General features: G+C 48.6%; 1 protein-coding gene across 1 annotated transcript; it reads right to left on the bottom strand.

The window, feature by feature from the left end:
- Positions 1-1,322: 1,322 nt before the first annotated feature.
- Positions 1,323-21,477, bottom strand: MAP6D1 (MAP6 domain containing 1). The gene is made up of 3 exons (XM_076341607.1): positions 20,972-21,477; positions 6,385-6,502; positions 1,323-3,485 (listed from the first exon to the last, which is right to left on the bottom strand). Exons 1-3 carry the CDS (start codon positions 21,475-21,477, stop codon positions 3,408-3,410), a joined length of 702 nt encoding a protein of 233 aa, XP_076197722.1. The 3' UTR covers positions 1,323-3,407.
- Positions 21,478-24,705: the final 3,228 nt, after the last annotated feature.

The following is a 24,705-nucleotide window of genomic DNA, read 5'->3' as shown; positions in this document are numbered from 1 at the left end:
AGGCAACAGCTCATGAGCCTTTGGCTTTCTCCTGGAAGTCTTCTGAGGCATAGCTAGAAGAGCTGGCATCACACTATCTGGGTGTCGTGGTTTAACCTCAGTTGGCAACTGAGCACCACACAGCTGCTCGCTTACTGCCCCCCGCCTCGGTGGGATGGGGGAGAGAATTGGAAGAGCACAAGTGAGAAAAACTCATGGGTTGAGATAAAAACAGTTTAATAATTGAAATAAAATAATAATAATGTAATAATAATAATAATACACAAAGCAAGTGATGCACAGTGCAATTGCTCACCACCTGCCAAACGATGCCCAGCCAGTCCCCGAGCAGCGGCCCCCCCCGGCCAGCTTTCCCAGTTTATGTACTGAGCATGACGTCACATGGTATGGAATGTTTCTTTGGCCAGTTTGGCTGTGCCCCCTCCCAGCTTCTTGTGCACCTGCAGCCTTCCCAGTCAGTAGAGCATGGGAAGCTGAAAAGTCCTTGACTAGTGTAAGCACTGCTTAGCAACTACTAAAACGTCGGTGTGTTATCATCAACTTTGTTCTCATCCTAAATCCAAAACACAGCACTGTACCAGCTACTAGGAAGGAAATTAACTCTGTCCCTGACGAAACCAGGACACTGGGGAAGCTGGTTGTACCTTCGGCACCTTTACTCACTAAAATGTTCTTGGGAGCAACTGTAAAGCGATGGTCTCTGTTAAAATTCAAAGCTAGCACTATTTTCCCCGTTATCTGTGTGAGATGGCAGAGTGAAACTGAGGTGAAATGCAAGTTGCTTGTCCCTTTCTGTTAACAGGGCACATTGTGGGCACCGCTGAAAGGGGAAGTTAAGAGCATGGCACCTGCATCAGAGTAGATCTAGCCTCTGTGTCCCCGATAGTGAATGTAGCAAGTTGGTATCATTGGTTCATCCCCTTTTCCCCTTCATGTTGATGGACTGCTTGCTGAATAGTTTGCTTTCCCTTTGAAAATGTCTGGGAAAAATCCCATAAGTGATTATGAATTCTGCAGAGCAACAGCTTTCCTTTGGAAAGCAGCTGCGGTTTCAAATCGGCTGTCGGGCCACAGCTTGAAATGTGCCTTGGAAGCCATTCTTGCTGGGGGTCTGTGCCTGCAGGTAAGCTTGAGGAGTAAGGAATTGAATGCTGATGGCTGTGAATGCAGTCGACCATCTCCACGACACCTTGCTTGGTGTCCTGTGTGCTGTGCTGTCCTGCACGTGCAGCTCTGCGAGACAGAAATTCAGTGACAAATTGTCCTGCAAGGTTGAATACCCAAGGGTTATGTTTTACAACAAAAAAAAATTGGGAAAGAACTAATAGCCAAAATACATTTTAATTTCTTAAATTAAATCCAGTTCATTTGATAAAATACAAGCTTATTATATTACCAGTTTGTTTAGAACTGGGTTGATTTTTTTTTTAAGAAATACAGTGAATTAAGAAGAGAGACTGAATAGACAATTTATCCTTTTTTCTTTTTTCTTTTTTTTTTTGCTGTTAATAAAGTCCAGGATTGAAATGAACTTGAATTGTTTGAACAAAACTGTTAAAAACATTATAAAGAGATTAAACAAGCAGATTGAATTCTTAGAAACATCTAACATGCAAAACCTTTAGTACAGTTTGAATGTTTCAAATGAATTTCCTGAAAAATGAATCTCCTGAAAAATTATTTTGGCAAGCACTGGTATTACTGTACGTTCCTCTGAGTCCACGGATGAGCGTGGGAAGTGCCATCCCTTGTCCCAACCCAACCAAACGCAGCTTACTGCAGATGTTACCTATTCTCATGGTTGTGTTCGGTCCTGCTAGCGTAATGAACAGAGGTGGCACCGCTAAATTCTCACATAATGCAGTGAGAAAATGCTGTCTGCATGTATTCCAAATACAATCCGCATGCCAACAGTTCAAAAGTTGTTCTTATGGGAATTATCAGCAATGCATACGTGTTTGCAGAGTCCCCAAAGTTCGTTAAATTTGTCTTCAACTTCAGCTAGTAGGAAGGTTAAGAAAAAAATCCTCCTGTGTTAAAGTCCATTTCATTACAGATGAATGAATATCCAATCACTGTTCAAGTCTGAGGATAGTTTCCTTTCGTTCTAGCTAACGCATTTGTGTGTTTCAAACACATAAAGTAAAAGTTTTTTCCCCAAAATAATTAGCAAAACCATTAAATAAGCAGTAGACTAATTATCTTGCATAAGTCATTGAAATAGAAACTGTAAACCCACTACAGTCTCGATGAACAAAGGCTAAAAAATGGTTTCTTAAAACACGTGTACCTCAGCAAAAGTTAAATGCACACCAGTCTAAAAAAATCAGCTTTAGAATAATGATACTTAAAATGGCCTATCTTAAAAATGAAGGATGTCTTACATTCTACGTTGCATTTTTCTTTAAGAAGAGTTTCTAAGTAACATTTGCTTCTGGTTGTTCCTAGCATTAGCGTTACCAATATACAGGCAATAATTTAGGAATTTCAAGGCAATATTGTCCACCTTGCATATGCAAAGAGTTAATATTTATTAAAAGTATAAGCATGTCCTTTTCATTAAAGGATCACAAATTGCTTTAGGTAAAATCCATATACAATATTTACACTCACCCTAACAGCTATATAAATTACATAAATATTTAGATCCTCTGGAGTCTGGTAGGTGTGTAGCTGACTTTGTCCATGCAATCCTCTCCAAACCAGGCTGGTGTGTTACCGTCAGGGCTGTCTCCCAAAGTTCGGTCCCCTCTTGCTCCTGCATCAGCCCACCAATTTTGGAAATATCCAGCTTTCCAGCCTTTAAAGCCCCAAGACACTGCATGTGCCAGTTTTATTTTAGAGTTCAATGATGCTGGCTTCCTCCAGCTTCTAAAACAACCCTGGAAGTTCAGACCAGCCCCTTTGATGCTATGATTTCTGGTGATGCCATTTGAGGTCCTATTTCCAAAACCCCTCAAGAAGCTCAGAAGTCAGCCAGACACTCCCTTGTCTTTCACTGGCCTACTTAGAGGGTCCTGCTAAATAAAACTCTTTTTGGTTTTAATTATCCATCCCGCTTGTGATTGTTTTCCCTCCCACCCTGTTAAGTTAAGCGTAGGGTTGTTGCCTGCAATACTGCCTTTGCTGCCCAAAGTCAATCTCCTAATGTGACGCCAGCTGGCATAGTAATGAACCTGCTCCTGTGAAAACTGGGTCACTCCTTGCAGCGTGTTTTGCCAGTTCTGAACCAAGCGCTTTGTGGTTTGTTGTGTTAACAGAAAGTGTGTGTGCATATCATTAATCACTGGAGCTGCTTTTGATAATACCAGTTCTTTGATCTTAACATTCCTCATGAAAATTGCATAGTGATACATCTTAACAGAAATGCCGCGTTTAAGCTGCCTGGGTGTGAGGCGGGTCCAGGTTCACACGTTGAGGATCCGTGATGGTGCCTGGAAAACAGCAGAAGGATTGGGGGAGAACCTGGTCTTCACCTCTGGGATCTAGTGGGGTGAGGGGGGAGAGAAACGTTAGTGTGACACAGGGTGCGACTGTCTAGAGAGTTTGAGGGGTCTGGAGCGCTGTGACGATCTACCTGCTCTCTCCTGTAACGTGCCACTACCCGACAAGCGTTAGCTCTTGGCTGGGCGTCAATGAGACTGGCCTCGGTGTACAGGATGATTCAAAGGCAGGTGTGATGCTGTGCCACCAAGGAGGGGCTTTGTTGTAACCCAGCCCTTGGACCTTGAGGTGTGTGGTGTGATGGGGGGTAAACATGGCTGGGTAGGCCTTGGCAGGAACCAGCCTCTGCAAGATAAAGAGCTGCCCTCTTCACAGAGCCCCGCTGGCACATACTCTACAAACATCACAACAAACGTACTGCTGGACTGGTGCTGCATTTAAGTGAGAGGAATTACAGTGGTGTGTGTCTGGTCCTTAACCTTTTGAAGGATGCCATCCAGGCTCTGTCAAAACGCTCCACTGTAATGCTTTATGGGGCCACAAGCTATGTGTGCTGTGAACAGAGGGCCAGGCTTGGAGTACCCAAAGGAGAAAAATTGGTTACTGGCCATGCCAGGCTGTGAAACTGCAAGGACTTTGATAAGGATGTAAACTCCTCAGGCCTGGAGGAAAGGTAGAGATAACGGAGGTTGCTCTCTCTGGTGTCTGTGGAGTCAGAATTTTACCCAACATGTAGCTGTTGTGGTTGTACTGAAGCATGAAGAACACCTAGATGCTTGTGTCTTCCCTAATGCTTAAAACCCAATGGATTTGAAACAGGACTGGCCTTAGCTGTGCATCCAGCCCAGGACTCTGGGTGAATCTGGCCATAAAACATGAAAGGGTGGAAAGCTTTGCTGGGTGCTGAGTATTCTGGTGCACCATCCGAGTAGAGAAAGAAGAGCAAGACCACAGGCAAAGAGAGTATAGGGAAAGCAATCAATCTGGTTGTTTTTGTCATTGCATTGTTCCAATTTTTCCATTCCTCTGGGGATGCATCTGACACGCTAAGGAACAAGAGGAGCGTGACAAACAGCCTGTGCACAGCTCAGTAGCTGGGGAGAACCAGCAGTCTGAGTCCTGCATGCAGGCTGTCAGGACACAATGTAAACCTGACTCCCACGTGTCCAGCGAAGCCACGGGCTTCAGGCAAGAGGGAAAGTCCAAATCATAGAATCATTAAGGTTGGAAAAGACCTCTAAGATCATCGAGTCCAACCGTCAACCCAACACCACCATGCCCACTAAACCATGTCCCTAAGTGCCACATGTACACGTCTTTTAAATACTTCCAGGGATGGTGACTCAACCACTTCCCTGGGCAATGGCCAAGTGTAAACCAGGGGGAGTCTGACTTCTGTTTGAACTGGTGGCTCCTTGGCACCATCTTTATTCCACACTACACCTTTCCCATGCTGTCTGTGAGAGAGGCCGCAGTGGTACCCTGGGGCTCCAGGAAATGGGACCTTTGCTTACATGGTCCAGAGTGCAGTGTCCTTGGCGGTGTGTGTTTGTGTCTGGGATTGCAGTCTTCTCTTTCTCTTCCTCGAGAACTGGGATAGGGACTCTGAGGGGTTCATCTAGGACCCTCTCCTTTGCATCCTATCTGCCAAATAGGAAGACACTGTATTTTGCCTCTCCAGGGTCAAAATACAAGATTAAATACAAGGGTCAAAATACAAGGTTTAAGGGTTAAACACCGTCTATCCTCATTGCTGCACCTCAGTAAGCAGCCCAGACTATTCAGAACAAGGAGGAAGTTTTGGTGAGGTTTGCAAATTCTGTTTTGCCTGAGGTCACTGTCCTACTTTCAGTGGAGCTGGATATACCCATCGTATGCCTTGTCGCAGCAGTGTGCCAGCAATCCTCTGTGGAGGAGACACTTGACTGTCTGCTGATTAAACACTTCTTCCTCATCTCCTCCAAGGCAAAGATTTACTTTTTACATGTGGCCCTGGAGTGGCTGCTATTACCTCTAACGGCACGGCACACTGCGGCTGGGGAATTCAGCCCCAGCCCCGTCTCTGCTTTCCAAGTCACTCAGCGCAGCCTGTGCACGGCTTTTGTGGTTGGTTGTTCTCTTTGGTGGTCTAATGCACAAAGCAGCTAAACCAGAGCCCTGTCGGTGTGCACTTTCCTTCCTCGTGGGGATGGGGAGTGTGTGGGGCCCTGCCAGGGAAAACACTGAGTACAGACAGAATGTTTCCTCGTGGGATTTTCAGTAACGCTTAGATGTATTTCGCTAACAAGAGAACAATCTTATGCTGGTATAGAGGGTTGTAGAAACTCACAGGAAAATCCCAAGGAAGTCTCAGAGGCCCAAGAGCTGTGCGGCTCAGCTGCTCGCCACAGCTATATCATCCTTGGTGTTGGTAGTGGGGGCAGCTTCTGCCCTTACCAGGACAGGGGAGTTTTGTCCTGTCTGGGTGGGTGCTGTTCCTTAGGCAGCGATCTGCAAACATTCCCATGCGAGGACCTGTGTCCATGGTTGATGTTAGCACCAGAGGTTGAATCTCATGCTACAGCCCTAACACTAGTGCACACTGACCACTCTGAGTGTGTGCAGAGGGTGTTAAATGCACCTTACGCAGAGAGAGAGAATGACACACACCTTGTACATAAGGTATCCAACTGAGCGAATCGCAAATCTTGAACTTCCTGACTGTCACGCAGTTTAAAATCTTGGTCTCAGGATGAATTATGATAAGTTACAACATGGCATTCTCTAGCATGTTTCTCTGAAAGCAAGGGATGGCCACATTACCTAATGGGCATGAGAGAGTGGTCAATGAGGACATGGCTTTGTTCTACACGCACCACACCAACAGCAAATGAGGAATTCCTGATGTGTACTTTGGGCTTTACTCACATTGACTCTGGGATTTTAAAAAATGTTAATTACCTTAAAATCTGCCTTGTAGCTTGTCTCTTGAACAAAATGGTCTTCTGGGATAATGAAGCCTTGCTTTGTCTTTATAGGCTTCGATGGTTTTGCTCCAGTCCATGGGCGATATTCTTGCCTGAAATGAGATTGTCAAGACAGAAGATCCCATAAAACACAACATAATCACAGGGTACTTCTGCTCAGAGTGGTTGCAAAGCCAGAAGGCAAGGCTGGTTACAATCAGCTCATAATATCGAACTTGTCTAAGGCATACTGAGAATAAAAGAACTGAGTCTAGAGGCCTGCTTCTCTCAGAAAGCCCAGGCTGAAAGATGCAACAGGGCATAGACTGGGCTAACTGGCTGCCCTGACTTAACTCTTCTTTTATTCCTGGCAAAACGTGCTCTCTCCTGGAGGTGCTTGGTGCTGTTCTCCTGGATAAAAAAAAGTCAGGGTGACTTTTTGCTTGATAGCTCATTGACCATTACAATGTAAAACATTGGCTGACTCATTGGCCACTTACAATGTAAAACATCTTGGTCTGGGGCTGCAAGTGCCTAGCCCTCACGCATGTGGAGGGAGGCGGCTGCTGGTGTTCCCTTACTTGGCTTTAGCTCTCTTGGCAGCAGGCACATTTGCCAATACGTGCTGCGCTGCGCCTCTGTGGCAACTCAGTCTGAAATGCATCCGAAGGGAGACACCATCTCAGCTGGCAGATGCTTCCACTGATATTTTCCTTCAGATGGGGGCAAGTGCTTTGACTTTGCATGATCATGTCTGAGAAGAAGGCACTTGGCTGACTTACTCTTGGAGCAGTGACGTCTCAGAAATGGGCAACACATGTTTCGAGAGCACTGAAGAACAGCATGGTGGGGTCTGGCTTAACTCGGCTGCCAGCTCCCTTCCGCAGCCTTCCCTCTGCTTCTCTGTACCTCTTGTCACAAACAGGCTTCACTAATGCCCTCTCCATCAGGACTTCCTGGATGCTGCAGTAGCAGCCAACTGAGACGGCTTGTTTGCTCTCAGGAGAAGACACAAGTCTGCTCTTTTTGTGTACGTATCTCTGGCAACCAATTCAGGCAGCTCTGTAGCAAAAGGAGAGGTGACTAATGAAGCTGTGAAAATTTTACATTCATACCCTGGCATATTTAAATAATAGCTGAATTTTACTAGCTGATTATAGACAGGATCGAGGGGTAAGAGTGACTCCTGAGCCATGTCCAGGCTAGGGAAATAGGCTGTGTTTTAAAGTGCCAAGCTTAGCTTTGGTCACAGCCTTTCTAATTTTCATTCTTTCCAAGCATGTTATTTGCTATTTTGATAGCAGCTGCAAATTCTTCTTTTAAAAATCTTATTTCAAGTGTGTAAGTGTGGAGTATTATTTTAGAATGTGTAGTTTGGTCTTCATCCTTTTAGTATATTACTAAAATATCCGCTGCCTGGTTTATGCTTGATTTCTAAACAGACTCAGCCCTAAAATGCTGCCTCTTTTCTTGGTTGATTTGTAGATACAGGGTACAACCTTGGACTGTATCTAAGCCAGTGAGAAACGAGAATGCTAACAAAATTAATTCTAAAAAATTAAGTTACTGTTTCTTGACTGAGTTAGCTGCCAGCACTGACCTCCTGTCAGGGTGGATGAGTGTGGGTGCAGGCACAAGGAAACAGGCAGAAGCCTGCAGCTGGGGCTGACAGCAGTTTGTCAGCTTGAGTGGAGGTGGAGTGAGTTCTTAAATCCACTCAGTTAGTAACGGATATTGCTCTAAGAAAAGCTTCTTGCCCATTGGAAAGCAAAACCAGGCCCCTGTCAGGGCTGTCTATGTGCACTGCAAATCTTGTCTATAATCGGTTTGCTCTCACTGTTCTGAGCTGCCACCTTCTGCCTTCTCTGCATCTTGCTGTTCAAGCTTGCCAAGGCAGCAGGTTAAGTGCCTGCACAGCTCTCCCAGTGCTGGTGGTGCGGTTCCTGCTGCTTTAGCACCTCAGGATAAGGAAGCACCCTTGCAGAAAGGTGATTTTGGCTAAGCAATGCCCCAAGAAGGTAACCTTTCAGCAGGGAATCCCAGACACATGTGAATGCCGAGTTAAATCTGAGCTCTGCTCTGCTGTGCAGCCAGAAGGAGGACACAGAGCTACTGGGCAAAATACCAGCAAAATGGTACAAAGCCATCAATTACATCCCAGCAGTTTCCAGGAACTGGAACGTGCCACCCCACATAAAGCTGGATCACATCAAGGATGCCGGTGGTATTGATTCCTAACCATTCATCCTTGTGCTGGCTGGTCTCCCCGCCGCATTACACTGCAATGGAGTGTGTCCCCGGCTTTCAATGAATGACTGTGCCACCCGTCTCTGCAGCCAGCTCTGTCTCGCTGCTTTATTGCAGATCATTTGCTGATTTGGCAGGCCCCCAAACACAGCCCTTTTGGATCTCAGGACCCTCGTTTTGGCTGGAAGCCAAATTGTTCTCCTCTCAGCCTGGATAGCCAAAACTGTTTTTGAGGCACCTACATGTAATGAGGAAATGCTCTGCCTTCACCCACAGAAACAGAAATGTGAGGGCAGATACAGTCACGGCTCAGATCCACAGTAGCATTTCTTATTTGGACTCAGCATTTCCTCCTGGGAGAACCCAGGACTCTGAGCCACAGGGAAGGGCTGGGCAAAACAGAGATGACTTATCCCCTCTGGGAGCTGGGGTACTTGAAACAAAACAAGAAATTAAAATTATAACCTTTGGTCTAGAAAGTACAGCTAACTAAAGTCACTCTGTCTTTCAGCTTGCAGGACACATGCACTCATCTCCAGCCGTATAGCCAAGAGTCAGAAGAAACACAAGCCCAAATACCAGTTTGGAGGGGAAATAGCCTCTAGGCCCCTAACTCAGTCATGGAGTCATGAGGAGTCAAAATGCATGAGCTACTCAGAGCCTGGGGAAGAGGAACAACCTCTTTTTAATGTTACTTAGTTTAAGATGTCAAGTGTCAAGATATAGTGACTGTCTCCCCCCTTGTACTCCCTGGTGCAACATTTGCTCCCTGTGCTTGAGGAAGCCAAAGTGTCATGTCCAGCTCAGCCAGTGCATTACCTCTCCCGCCCTTCCCCATGTCCGTCACTGCGAGTGGTATCTAGTCCAAGACCACACAAGTAGCAGTTATTAGCAAGAGAACAGCATGGTGGGAGAGGAAATTACAGAAATGGCATGGAGAAGGAGGGAGCCCTGTATGGTGTGACATCCAGCTGCTGCTGGGGATGAACACAAGAGACATTGACTGTTGCTGCTGGAGGTAGTCATCTTCATCCTCCCTGCTGTACCTCTCCTCCTCCTCCCCTTGTCCCTAGACAGCTGCAGTTGTCAGGTTACTTTGGGGCTGCAAGGACCTATGGTGGAGGGGAAATAGCCTCCAGGCCCATAACTCAGTGTCCAGGCTCTCTTCAGGTTCTGGTTTGCTCTCCATTGTTACAATCTAGAGGTGAGATTTTTGATCTCCATAAATAGAAATAACCCAGTGGTACTTAGAAGCACTAAAGCACTGGGGTTGTAAAAGAAAAAGGCCTCCTGAGTTGTAGGAAGGCTTTAAAAAAGTAGAGCTCAAAAGGGAAAGGCTGCTTTTTGTGTACTGCTGTTGCTGTACATTTGACTCGCTCTAAGAAGGAATAAGAAGCAGCTTTTTACAGGTGGTTGCCCCTTTACTCTGTGGAACTGCTTTGATCACATAAATCACTGGTTTGTCGATCATTTCTTTGCTCTTTCTCATAATTGCTTAATAAAGCCTGGGGAAAGGCATTTCTTCTTTTGCAATGTGTCAGGATAAGTTGTCTGGAGGGGAAGGTTTGGATCAATGCAGTGTGGGGAGCCAGGAGGCTTGTGGCCTGCTGGGACAGTTTAACCCCCCAGCGGTGATGGGAAATGGAGGAAGTGAGAGTACAGCTCATGTGTATGCTAGAAACAAAAAAAGTGTTGGACTATAATGACCAGAGGGTTACTACAAAGCCCAGCTTTGAAGAGAGCTGTTTCAGTCAGCTGGTGGTTGTGTACCATCTCCCTCCCTGAGTGAGCAGGACCCCCTGTACCAGGGCTGTCGAACAGCAGGACAGGGCACCAGGCGGGGGTGATGGTCCCACCAGCTCGCCTCACGATTCACCATGTGGCCTCACAGACTTCAGGGCATGATTTGGGAATGATGGATTCAGGATTGGTCCTTCTGTTCCTTCCAAACACAACGTGCCGCTGCTGCCAGCTCTGCCTGCTGCAGCTCAGGCTGCTGGGTGCTGCGAGCTACGCGGTCCGGGTGCTGCGTCCAGCTCTTTCCCTGTTTCATTGCGCTCCACAAATATTTTTTGGCCTTGCAGAGAAAGCTGCCTGTGAAACCTTTTTGATTTCACTGACCTAGTGAAAATCTAACCTAGAAAGCGTTTTGATTTCACCGAGATATAGAGGGCATTTCTACTGGGCATGAGGAGGCAGAGGGTGGAAATCAAATACCTACCATGCTGCTTGCAATGCTGGGGCTGCCATTTCCAGCCAGATTTACTTTCAGTATTTATAGTATTCCTTTGCCTCATAGTATGCCACCAATGCCATCACAGTTGGCACTTTAGTACCTCATCTTTATGTCATGGTTTGCTTCACATGATTAATTATCAGTGGTGTTAGGAGCCATTGCATTACAATCCCATTTCTCATTTAAGAAATAGAGAAAAAGGCTCATCCTGTATAGCTGAATGTAACTCTGAGCTACACTGCCTGAGCTAGTCTGCATTTATTCTTCCACTGCCCTCTTCCTTCTCATACCCAGCACACTACTGAGAATTAAGCAGCATAATGAACATTTGTCCCATTTTCTCCTCAGAAGAAAAGTTGTGTGCACAGTTTGGGGGTCTCTTATTTTCAAAGTACACACTGCTCTAGATGTCTGTTGGGGAAGCCAGACTGGTGTGCGAGGGGTTCAGGCAGAGGGTGGTGGGGTATGAAATAGCACCCTGTTTGCAATGCAGCTCCTCGCAGGTGCTCAGACAGGTTCCTGGCACAGCCATGCAGCCGCCCCTTCAGGTGGGACAGTTTTGTTTTGCCCAGGCAGAGCTGAGCAGCCAGTGGTGCTCACCCAGAGGATAGGCTGTGTCTGCTTATGGCAAAGACCTGCACAGATCAGGGCGCTGTGACATCTCCTTGTCAACAGAGGATTGCAAATGTCATGAGTCATGGATGCAGCGGTGAGAGCTCTGTGGGATGGACAAAGCCAGGAGCCCTCCTGGATAACTAAGCCATTAAACTGCTTTACCTCTGAGCTATGTCTGACACCTGTGGGGTGCTGGAAGCCCTTCCAAGCCTTGGACATAGGAACAGATTGTGCCCATTCTCCTGTCCAGCCAAAGAGCACAGCGCAAGGACAGAAATGAGGGAAAGGAAAGGCTGAGGGAGAGAAAAAGCTAGAGGGGTAAAGAGACCAGCACACAGGAATTACAGAGGAGGAAAGCAGAAGACACCTCGCTGCTTCCTATCTCAGCTCTCACCTGTAGCAAGGTCAGGCAGTACTTGGAGCTGCTCATAACTCACAGGAAAGAAGCAACACCAAGAGACTGGACTGAAATGCCAGGAAAAAATCCTTAAGCCTAAAACTGTTGTCTTAGGGTGAGTTTTGGGGGCTTGCTCTGCTCACAGGCAGATCCCTGAAGAAGGAGCACTTACAGTGGTGTGATAGGACAGGCAGCTGCTTCCCTCTTATCGGAGCTGTGTGAATGGGGGTTTGTGGGTAGGTCTTAGGGTCTTGACTTCTGTCATTATCCCATTTCCCATTCTTTCCCCTTTTCCTCTAACGTAAGTTTGGGTGTACTTTGAGTGGAGGAAATTCCTCCTACCTTTATGCGACAGCTTTGAATCTTTCCCATTTCAGTTCTGCAGCATACTTTGCAGAACAGACATCCTCTCTTGAGCCAGCATTTCCAGCCCCCCTCACTCTCTCCTCCCACAGCTCTGTCCCACTCCAAGCCCTCCCTTCCCCCAGCCAGGCTATGCAGTGCACAGCAAGTCTCTCTAGATCCATCCCAACGCCTGCACCAAGCAAGCTTACTTCTTGAATAGCATAAAAATCAGGGACTTCAGTATTGATTTCCCCAAGCAGCAAGATACTTAAGAATGTAAAGATAACTGTAAGCCTTGATTATAAAAGCTTTACACCTATTATTAAGGATAAGCATGTGTTTAAATATCTTGCTGAATCAAGGGTGGAGCTCCTCATATACAGTACTATTAACCCTGCCAGCTCAGGTGTGTGCTGTGATCCCATACTCTGCTGAACATGGGTGCAGGTATTTTCTCTGTTTTCTTCTGCACGGCTGAAATAAGATGCTTTTCAATGTGAAGCAGTCACCACAGTTCACCTTGCCCTTCCGCACCAGCACTATGTGAAGACAGGTGAATAGTACAGACAGCAAAATATGGGGGAAAAGTGTCATTCCCCTTCATTCTGCGGGATGTCTCTGCTCCTGGTCACAGTGCAACAGCACATGATCACACAAGCAGGTGGGAGTTCAGTTTGCCGAGGGATGTTCCACCCTGCTATTCCCAAAAGCATTAGCAATGGCACATCAGGCTCTTTCTCCATAATGACCCTAGCTCTTTACGTGTTTTCTTTTCATCAAAGCAACAAAACAAAATTGCTCGCTCTGGGTGAGCAGTAAATCCTGCTGATGTCAAGGCCTTCAGTTTGGTCTGCTTTACTGCTGTGCCTCCCACCTGCGAACAAGTTGGGTGTTCTCAATTCTCACGCCCACCCAAAACACCTAGAGTGTGGAAACACCAACTGCAGAGATTAGGCTCAGCTCAGGGCTGGTGTTCTGATTTTGTGCAGAAATTCACAGTCTTCAGAAATTCACAGAAATTCCCCCTTCCCTGAGTGCTAATGCAAGCAAAGCCAATGGGTGGAGGAAGAAGCAGCAAAACAATTGCTCACAGCTCTGATGCAACATTTTCACTTACACACTTGAAGTGCTTTCCAGAAACTGGCAGGTTACCAAAGGGAAAACCGAGGTCTGAAGTGACTTAAAGAAGTACAGCTGAGCCTTGAACTGGGCTCTCCTCCCAGCAACACCAGCCCTGGCAGAGAGGTTGTGCCCACATCCCCACTGCCTTCTAACAAGGTAAGAAGACAACATCCAGAGAACAGAGCCAACTGGAGATACCTGCTGACAGCATCAGCTTCTCTCATCCACTGTAGAAGGGAGCTAAGTAAAGCACTTACCTATTTCTAAAATGTCTGCTAAATGCAATCAGACCTAGTACTATAATTAATTGCGTGCAAAGTCAGAAGTACACAGCACCTGCAACTTACTGCTGAAAGGGAGAAGCCACTTCCATGACCCCAAAGGACAAACCCTTGGGAAGATGCAGAGGGGGCCGCTAAGCGCTTCCTTCTGCCTCCTCCAGAATCATTAAGGTGTAGTCTACTGCAACCCTCTGCAGCAGTCCCTGGGATCTTTTCACAGTTGGAGCACACCCCATTTTAGCCTTTCAAGTGCAGCTTGTATCGATCTGCCTTGGTCTGTGTGCCTGAGCTCCCCCCATGTAGCCCAGTTAGGGTTTGCCTTTATTCAGAGCCTGCAGAACTCCAGCTGAAATCCAGGGACTGGAGACAGGAGCTGCCCCAAAGATCTGGGGACATGGGGCAATAGTTTGGAGGGCGGGCAGCTGTGCTGTGCTTCCACCCTTTATACAGAGTTATTCCTTCAAAATTAAAAATATCTTTGGTTCCTCAGAGGTACAGGTATTATTCTTCCAACACCCCCTCCCCCTTTAACTTTCTTCTGGCCACAGAAAGACTCCCACCAGAATTCACTAGGAATGGGACTGGTCTTTTTGTCTTGGTCACTGATCCTGGGGGTGGGTTTATTTTGTTCTGGTAAATGCCAGGTCAGACTGGCTAGCTGCACCACATACAGCTGGCTGCACCACTTACACCACATGCAGCTGAGTTTCCTTCTGTGCTTAAGAAAGAGTGCAGAGAGAAAGATGTAGTTGGAACTTGCAGAATGAAATCTCACGGGAGCAGTGCACGGATGCACAAAAGCATATCAAACGGTGCTGAACATTACAGGGGACTCACCGCTACACTTGGGTGCTCTACAGAAACAAACATGCAATAGGCTGTTGTAGAACCACACATCCCTGAATTAAAAAGAAACAAACAAACCACAAAACCTAAAAAAACCCTACCAACACCTTACAGAATTAAGCAAAAAAACCTCACCATTGCCATTAAAAGCTTGGAGTGGACCATGTATCAATGCCAACTTTCTGCACTGTCCTGTTCAAGCCAGTCTTTCCCTCCCTTCAGATCTTTTGTCTTTCACATTAAGCAAGCCCAGCCGGCTGCTGAGACCTGACAAAGTCACAAAATACAGCTGGAGCCTGCTGAGTGGCAGTGTCCACACAGCAGCAGCCGATCCTACCAGCAAGAGCCTCGTGGTGCATGCCTGACCTGGCTGGGTGCAGAGCCCGCTGAAGCACCTGTAGCACATAGGACTCAAATGACCCATTTCTTCTGAGAGTGGATGCAGCTGACCCCACACACAGAGTCTGGTCCTCAGGGCCACCCTACTGGCTCACAGGACTAAGCCATAGGGAAGGGCTGATATTCGTGCAACAGCAGAAAAGGGGGAATCTCCCTAAGGTTCTCACTAGCAAGGAAATGAGAGCGTCTAACCAAAAATGTGTGTGTTTTCCACACCTTTGCTCCATCTCCCTGCAGTGGTCCCTGCCTGCATGTCTCTGTGCAGGATACACTCCCCCTTTTCCCAAACCCCCTAAAGACATTATGTGGTTCACCAACCTTCTCCTCAGGGCCCAGCTGCCCCAGGTAACAGAAACCCCCCTTGCTCTGCCTCTACCACAGCCGATCTGCCCTTCCTGCTTCCCCAGTGCTCCCTCCTCGCCTGTGGGTGGGTGCAGCCTACAAGTGGGGCAGGTCCCTGCTGCCAGAGGGTAGTGGAGCTGTGCGTGGCCACCAAGGGACAGCTTAATGCACAAGTAGGGTCCTTCTAGCCTTTGTTAGAGGAAGATGAAGAACATCAACCCTTAATGGTGCTGTTCAGCTACTACCTGAAGATGAGATAAATCTTTGCAGACTGCAACGCTGCCTTTGGAAAATAACAAGGTAGGAGGAAAGAAGGACTGAACTGTAGTGGCATTAATGGAAATGTCCTTGTGGTTGTGAGTGCTCAGCTCACAGAAGGTGGGTGTGCTGTGGATTGACCCTTCCCTGCCTCAGACTGGGGGAGTGCTCCTGGGGCTTTGGCACGACTGAAGCTACCAAATACAAACCTAGTGCCCCAAGTGTAACTGAAAATGAGTGTGAGTAACTCTGCCAAGTACCTGCTTAGTCTTACTTTAAAAAAAAAAAAAGCAACAAATATAAATCAAACTAGACTCTTGCAGCCTGTGAAGCTATTGTGGACTTTTCTCCTGCTGCTTGTTGTGACTCCTGTGTGCTCAGTGGTATGGGGATTTCTTAAATTTGCAATGTTGCACTAGGTGATAATTCAAAGAAACTGTGGGAATTGCTGGAATAAGATAAAAGTGGTTTGACTTGTGTAGTCCTGTCTGCATTAGTTGTACCGTATAGCCTTCAAACAGCTTAAAGGTTTTATGTGAGAACAGGTGGTGTTTTCCTCAATCCCTACAGTGGCAGGGAAGAATACTGAAAGGAACAGGAAAACACACCTGATCAACACGTGGCTCAGGGGCTGGTGCCATCGGAGGAATTTTGGCTTTTTTGATCATGAGGACGTTTACACGGCACCGGGCCTGCTGGCAACAGATGGAGTCCAGCTGTCTCACAGGGGGAAAAGGATCATCGCTCATGAATTGGCAGGGCTCACTGAGAGGGCTTTAAACTAGGTTTGAAGGGGGGAGGGGATAAAACCAGGCTCACTAGAGACGAGCCTAGGGGTGGCATGCCAATGCTGGGGGCAAAATCAATAGCCCAGCTCAAGTGCATCTACACCAGTGCACGCAGCATGGGCGGCAAACAGGAGGAGCTGGAAGCCATTGTGCAGCAGGATAGATATGACTTAGTTGCCATCACAGAAACATGGTGGGGTGACTCTCACGATTGGAGTGCTGCAATGGATGGCTCTAAACTCTTCAGAAGGGACAGGCGAGGAAGGAGAGGCGGTGGGGTGGCTCTGTATGTTAGGGAGTGTTTAGATTGTCTAGAGTTCAATGATTGTGAGGATGATAAGGTCGAGTGTTTATGGGTAAGGATGAGGGGGAAGGCCACCGAGGCAGATATCCTGCTGGGAGTCTGTTATAGACCACCCAACCAGGATGAAGAGGCAGATAAGTGTTCTATAAGCAGCTGGCAGAAGTCTCTCAATCGCTAGCCCTTGTTCTCGTGGGGGACTTCAACTTCCCAGACGTCTGCTGGAAATACAACACGGCAGAGAGGAAGCAGCCTAGGAGGTTCCTGGAGTGTGTGGAAGACAACTTCCTGACACAGCTGGTAAGTGAGCCTACCAGGGGAGGTGCCTCGCTCAACATGCTGTTTACAAACAGAGAAGGACTGGTGGGAGATGTGGTGGTTGGAGGTCGTCTTGGGCTTAGCGACCATGAAATGGTAGAATTCTTGGTGAAGTAAGGAGGGGGGCCAGCAAAACCGCAACCATGGACTTCCAGAGGGCGGACTTTGGCCTGTTCAGGACACTGGTTGAGAGAGTCCCCTGGGAGACAGTCCTGAAGGGCAAAGGGGTCCAGGGAGGCTGGACATTCTTCAAGAAGGAAGTCTTAAAGGCGCAGGAGCAGGCTGTCCCTGTACACCGTAAGAAGAACGGGCAGGGAAGACGACCAGCCTGGCTGAAGGGGGAGCTCTTGCTGGGACTCAGGAAAAAAAGGAGAGTTTACCGCTTGTGGAAGAAGGGGCAGGGAATTCAAGAGGAGTACAGGGATCTCGTTAGGTCATGCAGAGAGGAAATGAGAAAGGCAAAAGCCCAGGTAGAACGCAATCTGTCCGCTGCTGTTAGAGACAACAAAAAATGTTTTTACAAATATATTAATGACAAGAAGAGAGCCAAGGAGAATCTCCATCCTTTATTGGATGTGGGGGGCAACATTGTCACCGAGGATGAGGAAAAGGCTGAGGTACTCAATGCCTTCTTTGCCTCAGTCTTTAATAGTCAGACCAGTTATCCTCAGGGTACTCGGCCCCCTGAGCTGGAGGACAGGGACGGCGAGCAGGATGAACCCCCCATAATCCAAGAGGAAGCAGTCAACGACCTGCTACACCACCTGGATGCTCACAAGTCTATGGGGCCGGATGGGATCCACCCGAGGGTGCTGAGGGAGCTGGCGGAGGAGCTTGCCAAGCCGCTCTCCATCATCTATCAGCAGTCCTGGTTAACGGGGGAGGTCCCGGATGACTGGAGGCTTGCCAATGTGACGCCCATCTACAAGAAGGGCCGGAAGGAGGATCCGGGGAACTACAGGCCTGTCAGCCTGACCTCGGTGCCGGGGAAGATGATGGAGCGGTTCATCTTGAGGGCGCTCACAAGGCATGAGCGGGACAACCAAGGGATCAGGCCCAGCCAGCACAGGTTCATGAAAGGCAGGTCCTGCTTGACCAACCTGATCTCCTTCTATGACCAGGTGACCCGCCTAGTGGATGAGGGAAAGGCTGTGGATGTGGTCTACCTGGACTTCAGCAAGGCCTTTGACACTGTCTCCCACAGCATTTTCCTAGAAAAGCTGGTGGCTCGCAGCTTAGACAGGTGTACTCTGCGCTGGGTCAAAAACTGGCTGGACGGCCGGGCCCAGAGAGTTGTGGTGAATGGAGTTCAATCCAGTTGGCAGCTGGTCACGAGTGGTGTTCCCCAGGGCTCAGTTTTGGGGCCAGTCTTGTTCAATATCAATGATCTGGATGAGGGGATTGAGTGCACCCTCAGTAAGTTTGCAGATGACACCAAGTTGGGCGGGAGTGTTGATCTGCTTGAGGGTAGGAAGGCTCTGCAGAGGGACCTGGACAGGCTGGATCGATGGGCCCAGACCAATTGTATGAGGTTCAACAAGGCCAAGTGCCGGGTCCTGCACTTCGGCCACAACAACCCCATGCAGCGCTACAGGCTTGGGGAAGAGGGGCTGGAAAGCTGCCCAGTGGAAAAGGACCTGGGGGTGCTGGTTGACAGCCGGCTGAACATGAGCCGGCAGTGTGCCCAGGTGGCCAAGAAGGCCAGTGGCATCCTGGCCTGTATCAGAAATAGTGTGGCCAGCAGGAGTAGGGAAGTGATCGTGCCCCTGTACTCGGCCCTGGTGAGGCCGCACCTCGAATACTGTGTTCAGTTTTGGGCCCCTCACTACAAGAAGGACGTTGAGGTGCTGGAGCGTGTCCAGAGAAGGGCAACGAAGCTGGTGAGGGGTCTGGAGAACAAGTCTTAAGAGGAGCGGCTGAGGGAACTGGGGTTGTTTAGCCTGGAGAAGAGGAGGCTGAGGGGAGACCTCATCGCTCTCTACAACTACCTGAAAGGAGGTTGTAGCGAGGTGGGTGTCGGTCTCTTCTCCCAAGTAACTAGTGATAGGACAAGAGGAAATGGCCTCAAGTTGCGCCAGGGGAGGTTTAGATTGGACGTGAGGAAAAATGTCTTTACTGAAAGAGTGGTTAGACATTGGAAGAGGCTGCCCAGGGAAGTGGTGGAGTCCCCATCCCTGGAGGTATTTAAAAGATGTGTAGATGAGGCGCTTAGGGACATGGTTTAGTGGGTATGGTGGTGTTGGGTTGACAGTTGGACTCGATGACCTTAGAGGTCTTTTCCAACCTTAATGATTCTATGATTCTATGAACTCTGTCCTGGTGTGGCTGCCCTGGCTTGTGCCTCCATCCTCATCCTGTACTCCTCCTTCCATCAGCTATGAGGAGTCCCTCAACTACTTTTAAGTCTTACTTTTTATAAAATCTGTTTTTATTTGAGTGTTGGTATGTCGCCCCAGCCAGTATTTTGTCGTGTGATCTGAAAACTTCTTGTTCTTTCATGACAGTAGTTGAGACCCCTGTGTAAGAACAGACAAGTCAGAGGGAAGAAAGGTGTGAGAAGTGACTCTGCTGAGCGTTAGAACAGCTGTAGGGAAGCTGCGGCTCTAATGCAGGCTAATGCACCCTTCCTCTGGGGTCAGGCCGAAGAAGCAGGGGAGGCTTCAACAACAATGTGGAGATGGATGCGTTTCCAAAAGATGAACCTTGCTAGTCTTGTCCTGGCAGGCTTCTCTGAAGTAATTCCTGTGCTGCTTTGAAATTTAGAAGCACTTTTCTTCAAAAATCATCATCGCTCTGTGATTGTCCTGTGAGATGTGGCAAAGGGTAAAATAGCACATAAATTCAAGTACCTTCCAGAGTCTGTAACTGCATTAGTACCAGGGCAGCTGCCTGTGTGGGGAGGAGGGGGATAAGGAATACACTCTCCTGTGCAGGCCTGTAATCCTTCCCAGGGCCCCCAGCGTGTTTGTCTTAAAAGCGCTGTGATAAATAATCTAATGAATTGCGATTATGAAGAGAAATGTCTCCTAGGTACATAATAGTAAGTGTCTAAATACTTGGTATTCTATTGGAATAAAAATAATTACTCTATTAATATACCTCATAGGTATACTAAAACCTGCCAAACGTCATTATGAGGGAGCGTGTGGTAACAACGTGAAACTGGTACAATATTCAACAGCAGCCTTGTAGGAGCTGAAATACCCTCTCCTCCCATGGTGTATGTCAATGAGAACAAGGGTTGAATTTAGGTGCATCCCGCCTGATTGCTTGCTCCAGAAAGTAAGTGTCTGTAATCAGTCATGCTGATCACAGGGAAAGGAAGGCATCAATAACATAAAAGTCACTTAATAATTTTTAAAGGCTCTTTGGGAAAGGTGGTTTGTGACAATTTTTCCCATTACCCATTAGATGGCATAGTTTGGGGGATATATCCCCTATGTCTTTGCATCTGACTAATCTTTGAGGCAATAATTGAGCTCACCTTGAATGTGGCATTCCAGGAGTTTTAAAGGGAAAAAGATGATGGCACTGACAGATTCGGGGAGCACAGCTCAGTGCGACTGAGTACGGACAGGTCCTGGGCAACTCCAGCTATCAGAAGTCCTGTGTCTCCCAGCAGTGGGTAGGTAAAGCACTGCTGCGCTAGGGATGGCATCATGGATCCCACCCTGGCTTACTCCCTTATCTCTCTCAACCACGGCAGGAGCTAGGAAACGCAGGGCGGCTCAGCTGGCGGCTGTGGCGGCCGCGGTGCGTACCCGAGGCGGGCTCTGCTGCAAAGGCATACAGATGGTGCCCGCCGGGCCGTGCCAGCGCAGCCGGGGTCAGACACCCGCCTGGGGAACAAGCGACGTTTTTAAGGACCGCACTTCCAAAAGCAAACGCGGCTTTGGCGACAGGTTGAGCCCGCTGGCCAGGCGGCAGCCCCCGTCCCCCCCCCTCCTCCCCTTGGTTACAGCTTCCTCCCCCCCGCCGCGGTCGTTTGCCGGCATCCCCGCCCCGCGCTGCGGAGGAGCATCCCTCTCCCGCGGCAGGGAGCCCCCCCCCGGGGCTCGGGGCGGGGCGGTCACCTGGGCCTGGTTACCTGTAGGAGGTGGTGTGGCCGCCGTCCGCCTGCGAGCGCGGCCGGAGCTGCTCGGGGCCGCCGCAGCCGTCCGCCGCCGGCCTCCCGCCGCCGCCGGGCAGGGCGCAGGCGGCGCGGCCCGGGGCGGGCTGGGGGGCGGCCCCGTCCCTCCCGCCGCCGCTGCTGGCGCTGACCCACGGGAAGGCGTCCCTTCTCGGGAGGGGCCACGCTCTGAAGTCCCGCCGGTACTGGGTCTCCGCCGCGAAGGGCTCTCCGGCGGCTACCGCCCGGCCCTTCCTGCGGCCGCCCGGCTTCCCGGCGGCGGCGGGGTCCCGCGGGCGGGGGGCCGGAGCGGGCGGGCGGGCGCTGCCCCGCGGGGGGTGCCCGCCGCGCTGGGGCGCCCCGTCCTCCTGCTCCTCGATGTCCGAGTAGTTGTGGATGGTGAGCGGCACGGAGAGGTCGGACTTGTCCAGCTGGCTCCAGAAGCGGGCCAGGCAGCACACGCGGCTGATGCAGGGCCAGGCCATGGCCGCGGCCGCAGCCCCCGCCTCGCCCGCAGCGGCGCCCGCGGCTCCGGCGCCCGCAGCCGGCCGCGCACCCGGCTTCAGCCCTCATCGGCGGCAGCCCCTCCTCCCGCCGCCCCCTTCCCCCGGTAATGACACCCCCTCTCCGGGATTACGGCCCGCACACGTGACCCGGGCTGCCGGCAGGAGCTCCGTGCAGCTGCCGGTGCCGGCGGGGGCTGGCGGCGATGCGGGCAAAAGCCGCCGAGACCGGACCCTGCGCCGGGCTGCGCTTCCCCAGACCGCCGCCGGCAGGCTGCTCCCGAGCGATGCTGCGGCGCGGCAGCGGCCGTGCCGGGCCGTGCCGGCTGCCTCGGCGGGGCTGGGTGCCTTCTAAGGTACCGGCTTCTAAGATACTGCCTTCTGGGTACCGGCTCTCCCTCCTTCGTGCGCCTTCGAGACCGGGCGTCTATTTCGGTGCGCTGGGATCCTCTCTCTGTTCCCGGGAAGCTCCGTAGCGTATCCACTCACAGCCATCGGCCAAGCAACGAATATTGCTCTGCTCCAGCTGGGCAGTACTGCTTAATTATAATTTCAAGTTAGCCGTAACCATTTATGATTAGAGAAAGCATTTCTATACGAAACCTGGTATTTATAAAATAAGTGCTTTTGATGAGAAATAGCAGCTTTGCAACGTTAGTTTCCGACAGCTGTGTACAACCCCCCTCCTCACTTAACACCCCCCCCCCTCCTTCATTTACATTAACGGTTTAACCACTTCGCTTTTAAAAGACTACCTATTGGCGAAAAATCCAAGTGTCTATTATATATGATCCACATCATTTACTGTTTGCCGGAGACTGGAAACCACAGCTTTTCTTTGTACGTTCATGTTCAAAACCAAACGGTCCTGGCGCAAACCACTGAAGCTGACAGAATTACATCGGGGATAAGTCTGGCTTTTGAAACTTGACATCTTATGTAATAAGTGGCTACAGGCCATAATGCTCCTCCACAATTCCCCATTCAGTGTGTTATGACAGAAGAAGCTGAGTCTCCCAACAGGTCACCAAACTATGAAATATAAGGCTGTAAAAGTGAAGAATGCAGATAAACTGAGATGCCACCTATTAGAAAATCATCTATTTAAAGGCTAACTAGATCGGTACCTCATTTTAGAATGTAGTAATCTAGTTACAGCTGGTTATATGATAAAATCTAATAAGAAAATAATTATGTGATAGAACTTGAAAAGCTAAGATTTACGGACTGCTCAGCTGAAATAAAGCAGTATCTGTAGCGTATTAGCACCTCCTAGACCTCAGTCCAGGTTGGCACCTGCTTCTGGTGGGGAGGAGGACTAGAAATGTGGATCTGGACTGAGGCAAAACCTCTCCTTGAGTGTTTGGCCTCTCTTTGAGACACAGTTATCAAGGGATAGAAAGAAATTCCTTTGCAGATGATCCTTTGTCCTAAATATCTGATTTGGCACTTGCTGGTGCTACTAGCAGTTTTGATTTCACGCTACTGCCCGCCCCACCCCCACATGTCAGTTAGGGCAAGGAGACTCAGAAATTTCAGGTATCAACATTTTGGTCCCACACAGAAGTCTTGACACAATAACATACGGGATATTGGATCCTGTGTTTCGTTTGTTGCCTGAAAAACCTACAAATGTAATTTTACTTTTAGGAATATGCGGGGAGACATTTCTTAATTTTCTGCTGCTCTTTTTTTCTAGAACTACTCTGCTCTACATAGTAATTTTTAAAAATAAATCATATTTGGGTGAAATGTACGACACTTTACCCTGGTAAAGAGAAATGGATTTTACAGTCATGGGAAAAAAACAGAATATCTGCTCTATCATCTGTTATCACTGGCACAGTACAAATGATGCTCTGATCCTTGTTCCTAGGCCTGGCTTAGCAAAATAGATTGGAGAATAAATTGGATGTCTCTGCTCTCCCTGTGCCTGCCGCTTCCTAGTACTGATTTCAGCTCTGGCACTGCGCGTCTCGGAGCCCACCTACAGCATCAGGGAGTGCTTTGAGCAGCTGCTCATCATAGCTTGTAGGATGAAACTGGCACAAAGGCTATCTCAGACAGGGAAACCAGAAGAAGCTGGATGAGATTAAAAAGTTGTCTGCGTTTAGAAGAGATTTATCATGATTAAAGCGGGAGGGGAGAGGGAAATACTGCAACAGTAAGACAAAGGCAAGCCATCCAATCAGAAAGCAGAACAGCTGTTGCTGCCAGGAATGGGGGCTGAAAGCTCAAACAGACAGTTTGTTCTAATAGTATAAATGAAATTTCAATAGAGTAGATCACTATACTGAAGCAAAATACTCCTTAAACATGGCAAGGCCACAGGACGCTTTCTTAAAGCCATTGAAAAGGGATGAAGGGTTGTCTCTACGTGATTAACCATGACTTTATACTTACTGCTATTTTCCTACACAAACACTAGCTGCTGTCTCTGCCAAGCATCCACATAACCACCACATTGTATTTTTATTCACAATAATAAGCTCTTTGAAAAGGGGGAAAAAAAAGTCTTTCCATGTGGTTAGTTTTGTTTTAGGTGGTTGGTTCTTTTTGTTGTTGTTTTTTCCGAGTTTGGGGTTTGGTTTTTTTTTTTCATTCTTCTAATTTGCCATTCAAAGGTGTGACTAAATACTGAGATACTGGCATATACCAATGCCAGGTTTTGCAAGAAGGGTGTTTGCTTGCCAGAAAGTTATCTCATTTATTCTAGTGAGCTGTCATATCTCCGGGCCATTCCTCCTCTGACTGAGCATTGACTTTCCTATTGCGGTTTGAAAGTCATTTTGGACCAGAGAAGATACTTCACCTTTGGCAGACAATGCTGCATAAAGGCTCAGGTGCAAAGTGATATGAAACACACTGCTTGGCCATGTGAATGTTTTCGTATCACCTTACATATGTTAAATACCTCTAGGGTTTCTACAAATGAGAGAAATTCAGGTATTGAACAGCCTTTAGAAGGGTGAATGCTGTTAGGCCTAAAGTTAAGGTGAAACTTGGGCATGAGACCCTCAAACCGCATGTTTGAAAAGATGGTGACTTCCAAAACCTCTCTGGCAGTTCCAGGCTGGTTTTTCAGAAGCTTTGAGCCCCTGTAACTCTGAGAATCCAGCAGATGTGCAGGCATTGCCTCTGAAGGGTCCGCCTGAAAATGTCTCTGTGCCCATCTGCACCCTTCCTACAAGCTGAAAGGGTGCAGCAATA

The sequence above is a fragment of the Aptenodytes patagonicus genome, chromosome 6 (genome assembly GCF_965638725.1).
Source record: "Aptenodytes patagonicus chromosome 6, bAptPat1.pri.cur, whole genome shotgun sequence".
Taxonomy (NCBI): Eukaryota; Metazoa; Chordata; class Aves; order Sphenisciformes; family Spheniscidae; genus Aptenodytes; species Aptenodytes patagonicus.
The sequence above is the reverse complement of the archived record's forward strand: the minus strand, read 5'-3'. Positions and strand labels throughout refer to the sequence as shown.